The 5,590-nt window shown below is 34.7% G+C and overlaps 1 protein-coding gene across 1 annotated transcript; it reads left to right on the top strand.

The window, feature by feature from the left end:
- On the top strand, positions 1 to 5,590 carry LOC577822 (mitochondrial inner membrane protease ATP23 homolog). The gene is made up of 6 exons (XM_778029.4): positions 1 to 205; positions 1,517 to 1,562; positions 1,790 to 1,877; positions 2,287 to 2,421; positions 3,319 to 3,405; positions 4,469 to 5,590. Exons 1-6 carry the CDS (start codon positions 40 to 42, stop codon positions 4,676 to 4,678), a joined length of 732 nt encoding a protein of 243 aa, XP_783122.2. The 5' UTR covers positions 1 to 39; the 3' UTR covers positions 4,679 to 5,590.

Here is a 5,590-nt window from a genome sequence, read left to right as displayed (position 1 = left end):
GGTAGCAAACTTTGCGCACAAGGGGGCGTAGTATCCAAGATGGCAGCGCCCATGGATGAACATGCCACCAGTGATATTTCATCAAAAACATCAGAAAAGGATGATAAAACTGATGTCGACCAATCGAACATAACTAAAAGAAGCTGGAAGGAGAAGAGAATACATACCAATTGTATTGAAAGGGCAGATTTCGCCTGCAAACATAGTAAGTTTAGATTTTGGAACCAAATTATTAAACACTGACAGAACTTCAGAAGATGATTAACTTAACTGCAGGGAGCTCCGACGCCGATGCCATCGGCGTCGGAGCACCCAGGAGTTGATCATGCATCAGTTACTTACTCACGTCACACCATGAACCCACACATAGGAGCATCACTATTCTGGCTGTTTGGTAAAAGCTGTGCTTTTGATTCTCAATATTTCAAACACCACTGTACAAAACTCAACTGATTTCACTAAAAATCGGTACTTTAGTGACAATTGATGACACCTAAAATAGCAGTAGACCTCTAGATCTAAAATAAAGTCTAGACTCTAGATTCTAGTTTTTTTTTCTAGACCTAGATCTACTCTCTTTTTTTTTTTTTTTTTTTAACTTACTGATGTTAAAAAGAAATATTTAAAAATTCAAATTGTAAGTCTAGTGTCAAACTTTGCTTACAGTTACAGCTGCATCGACATGATTGTGTAGAGTCTATGCGATATTGTGTGGTGTGTGTATTTGTGTATGGGTCTAATAATGCCTTCCTCACAGCTAGCATGCAGTGCTAGAGGTCAATACGCTTTAGCATTGACTCTATGCTTTGCTGGAGTGCCATGCCATGGACCTACTACGATGCTCACACATAGCACTTAACTAATTAGCAGCATTACTATCCTGGCTGTCAAAGACGGGCAACACTGCACTGCAGTACATTCACACAATATTTTGTAAAACCTGCTGTATGAATTCTTTCAAATGATAATTGATATTTGAAACAATTTAATGAAACATTGTTGATTAAAAGTAAAAGTAAGTAACAAATGGAACTTAGATTGTAATTGGTTGCAAGTTTCATAGGTGAAAATTTCCTTGGTTTTCCAGATATTTGAGCCTAATTTTACTGATTGGGCCAACTGTCTTGCTCTTCAGCTAAGTTCTGCAATTTTCTAATTTTATTATGTTTTTTCAAAATGAAAGGAGACCACAACCACAACCACAACTTTATTTATTGTTGCGATCACTTAGGGCTCCCTAAGGAATGGGGGCGCTACCGCAGGCTTAAACGAATGAGATCAGCGGCAGGAGACAATTGAAACAAATGAACAAATGAATGAGGGCAGGCTATCTGTGCATGCGAGATAGACAGCCACAAACAAAGTCTCAAGGTCTATCCCCAAACTAAATGGACTTAATTTTTCCAGTCTAGGTCAGAGGTTGATTAAAGAGCACCACAAGGTAGATGTAATGCTTGGTTTTAACTTTGACCCTGAAATGCTCAGCCTATATTTTTAAATTTTTTTTTTTCTTCAGATCCTTATGTGAAGTTTATGCTAGCTGCCATGGAACAAATTGGATGGTGAGTGAAACATTTCAATTTTCATTCATATTTAGTTGTTTTTTTCTTTTAATGTGTGTGATGTTACGATAATGTAGTCTACACAATGATCTTTTCAAACCAGAGGGAACTTTTGCATGACTGCAAAATAATATATTAAATAATTTTGTAGAATACATTTTAAGTGTTATTTTAAGTGTTATTTTTTCACAAGAGAAAGTGCAATGTTGTCTCACTGTTTGTTTCAGCCCAATAGATCCAGATACACACATTGTATGTGAGCCGTGTGCCAGTGATAGCCCTGTGAACGGAGGATTTGATCCCATTAATGGAGAGGTAAATAAACTACCGGTAACAACTATTCATATGTTCACCCTTTTGTCCTTTTTTCATAAATGATTTGATTCTGCAATCTTTAATCAAAATAAAACAAAGAAAAGAAGAAAAGAGTTGGATTTCTTTTTTCAGAATTGTTAGTTCATTTGTAGATCTATTTCTCCATTTTATAAGCAAGAGTGATTCATATTTTCCTTCATTTTGTAAAGGTTATTTGGACTTTTGAAAATATAAGAAATTACAGTAAGCCGTACGTCCCGTTTATTCAATAATTGTACTTTTGAAAGATATTTCTCAAGAATACTTTATAATTCAAGCTTTAAAGTGGCTAATATAAACTTCTTTGGCATGATGAACACAAGATATTGATGAAGTATTTGTATTTGTGGCATATTATTTCTTTTTGCAGATCGTTTTATGTGAAAACAAGAGTCCCTCCCAGAGGATTCTGAGTACACTTCTTACCCATGAGTTAATACATGCTTATGATCACTGCAGAGCTAAGGTGGACTGGACAGATATACGACATGTTGCTTGCTCAGAGGTAGGGAATATATGCAACTGTTTTTAGTAGAGATCGAAGGCTAAAGTATGTGAACATGCTCACACCTCTCTAATGAGGAAGAGGATTCCAAAGAAAAATTGATTAATATATAATGACCAAATGGTCATAGACTATGTATATTTAGCTAGTAAAGACCCTTTAAAAGAATGTCTTTTGATTAAAATGTCCTTTCTTGGAAAAGTGTTGTGAAATTAGACTACTCGAGTCATGAAAGGAGAAAATTAAATAAGAATGAAGTTTGTTTGCTTTAACTCATCCTGGTGATATTCAAGATTTTTTATCCAAATGTAAAACATATTAAAGAAGAAAAAATCAGATGAAGCATCTTTCAGTCAGACATGTGTGTGGACCACATTTTACAGAAACATCACAGTCCTATAAACTTTCCCTTAAAGAGAAGGTTGAGTTCTGGGAAGAGGTGAAAAATAATTTGTGAGCATTATCATTCATATTATGCAAGTGTGGAAGAACATCAGATAAGACATGTTCCCTGAAAAACATGGCTCTTCAAATGCCGTCATATTCTAAATATGTCATGTAACATCGTAAAACTCGGGGGTAGGATTTTTACGCCACGTGTTTGTGTAGTCCCATATACATCTTTCTGTGTACAGTGTTTGTAACTTTACCAAGACTTGGCCAAATTTCTTATCATTTTGATGATTCCAGAACCTTGCAATACACACAAATTCTTATATGCTAGATGATCAACCTTTTGTGGTCGATTCCACACTGTTTCTTTCACAATGCAATCGCATGACCAGAACCCAACTTCATCTTTAAAAAGAAACTCTTTTTCCATTCAGTTTACATTGTTTTTAGTCTTTTATTCAATTGATGTTAATTCATGTTCATTATCATATTCAATTTTGACAGATAAGGGCATCCAGCTTGAGTGGTGATTGTTCATTCCTGAGTGATAGCCTTTACAGCTGGAACTTCAGATTTAAGAATCATCACCAGGTAGAGTGTGACAGACAGTGTTTATGTTCTTGAATGAAATCTGTCAGTAAAGATTGAACAGTCTTCAGCACTGCCATTACATCTAATGATTACTTTGATTTTGTAGAGCTCAAATAAATCATTTAAACAAAAAGATTTTAAAAATCAATAACAAAATCCAGGAATGTCACCTATATATATATATATATATATATATATATATGTAAGTGTACGTATGATGTAATCATTATAGCAATGAAAAAAAAACACAACTGCCAATATATTTAGCTTACTACTTAAAGGGAAAGTCCACCCCAAAAATAAGTTTGTTTCGATAGAGGCAGAATAATAAGAAAATCAGGTGAGTGAAAGTTTGAGCAAATTCTGAATGAAAATAAGAAAGTTATGAATTATTGAAGTTGTGATCAATCAAATACAAATTGGCAACTCTGTGACTTATTATACGAGCTCTCCTTCATTTGCTTTGTGCATAATATTCCATAAAATCATGTTTTCTTCGTTATTGATGACGGAATATATATTTGTTCCTTGCAGGGGGAGTATAGAAACATATTTGCAATTATTATATTAGGGTGCATGTATGGTTGAAATTTTTCTTGAGGGAAAATGAAAATTTTAGATTTTTTTAGTACTGAGCAAATGGAAGTTGAGCTCGCATGATACGTCATAGAGTTGCCAATTTGTGTTTGATTGATCACAACTTCAAAAAATCCTAACTTCCTTATTTTTAATCGGAATTTGCTCAAACTTTCACTGACTTGTTTCTCTCATTTTTCTACTCCTATTAAAACTAACTTAATTTCAGGGTGGACTTTCCCTTTAAAGCTGGACGCATTTGGATTTATCTTCTTCTTCAAATTAGATCAAGGATATACAGTATGAAGATGCCTTGTTCATTCATGAGAGTTACTGAAATGGACCTAACTTTAGCAGTTCAACCCTAAGTCATGAGTTTTTAAAACTGAATGATCTTTTGTTCTTGTATCATTATACATTGGCATATATATCTAGTTTCCATCAAGTCTTTCTAGTTTAAATTTTCTTATCTATCTCCATATTGCAGACCTGTGTAAGGAGAAGGGCTATCGGTTCCATCCTAGCAGTCAGAAACGTTTCTCGAGAAGAAGCAGAGAAAGCCGTTGATGGTGTCTGGGAAACATGCTTCAAAGACTATGCTCCTTTCACCACTATACCCAGGAGACTGGCTGACCTGAAAACATCATCACATGATCAGTCACATGATCAAAAACATGCTCATCAACCTGACAGATAATACAGGGAAAGACATTCTATCCAATGTGCATTACTGGCTTTGAAGAATCTTTGTGGTATATATGTTACTATGCAAGGATCACAGGCGTGCCACAGTGGACTTTCTGCAAATAGATTGAACATTTATCCTTTAGACTTTCAATGGGAGTTAGAGGAATGTTATACAGAAGATGCTGCTTAAGTCATGAAGTGAACAAGAGAAAAAGAAATATATGACGGTGCATTGATTCAACATGTATGTGCTCTGGCAGTCTACCCTCTGGTTGCACTACTCATATTTATTTTGTTGTGAATAAATGTTTTCAGGAGGAATCTTGTATGGATATTTAATTTTTTAGCAAAAATACAATCTTTTAAATGACCAGATTCTCATTTTATCAGGTGTCATAATACCCACATGCTTCCATGTACATTAGGTAGTCAAAATGTGCTGAAGTGCAAGCAAATGACAATGACAAATCATTTTTATCCTGATGTATTAAAGAATGTGCATCTGTTATTTAGGCATTTGCTATAAAGATTCCCTCTTTGACAAATGGCAGTAAACAGATTGCACTATCATATTGGTGCAAGTGAAACTGTAACCATTGTATTATTTTTCTTCATGATGTGCAATCAATCTTGTCGTGATGAGACTTTTCCTTGCCTGAAATCTAGGCAGAACTGAACATTTGTAGGGGGTAGTTTGGTATGAAAGGAAGGAATATAGGCTGTGTTATTTTCAAATAGTTGTGTCCTTTTACTAGGTAGTGAAATAAATGAGTACCTATCAAGTGTATATCATATGTATTTTCACTGCATAGAGGCAAAAGCTGTTACAACATAATGTGTTGGCCTCGTATCAGGAACTTCATGTATTTTTGATCATATCTTCCGTCCATTAAAATTGTGTTCTCCAAGTGTTCAAAGCAAA

This window comes from Strongylocentrotus purpuratus, unplaced genomic scaffold, assembly GCF_000002235.5.
Source record: "Strongylocentrotus purpuratus isolate Spur 01 unplaced genomic scaffold, Spur_5.0 spur5_scaffold_6, whole genome shotgun sequence".
Lineage (NCBI taxonomy): Eukaryota > Metazoa > Echinodermata > Echinoidea > Camarodonta > Strongylocentrotidae > Strongylocentrotus > Strongylocentrotus purpuratus.
This window is presented reverse-complemented; position numbering and strand designations above follow the sequence as displayed.

What these genes read in the sequence shown, in the direction of transcription:
- LOC577822 (XM_778029.4), top strand. Translation starts at nt 40, where the DNA reads ATGGCAGCGCCCATGGATGAACATGCCACCAGTGATATTTCATCAAAA. An exon ending in AGATTTCGCCTGCAAACATA is followed by an intron (nt 206 to 1,516) that starts GTAAGTTTAGAT and finishes TTTTTTCTTCAG; the next exon opens with ATCCTTATGTGAAGTTTATG. An exon ending in GATTTAAGAATCATCACCAG is followed by an intron (nt 3,406 to 4,468) that starts GTAGAGTGTGAC and finishes TCCATATTGCAG; the next exon opens with ACCTGTGTAAGGAGAAGGGC.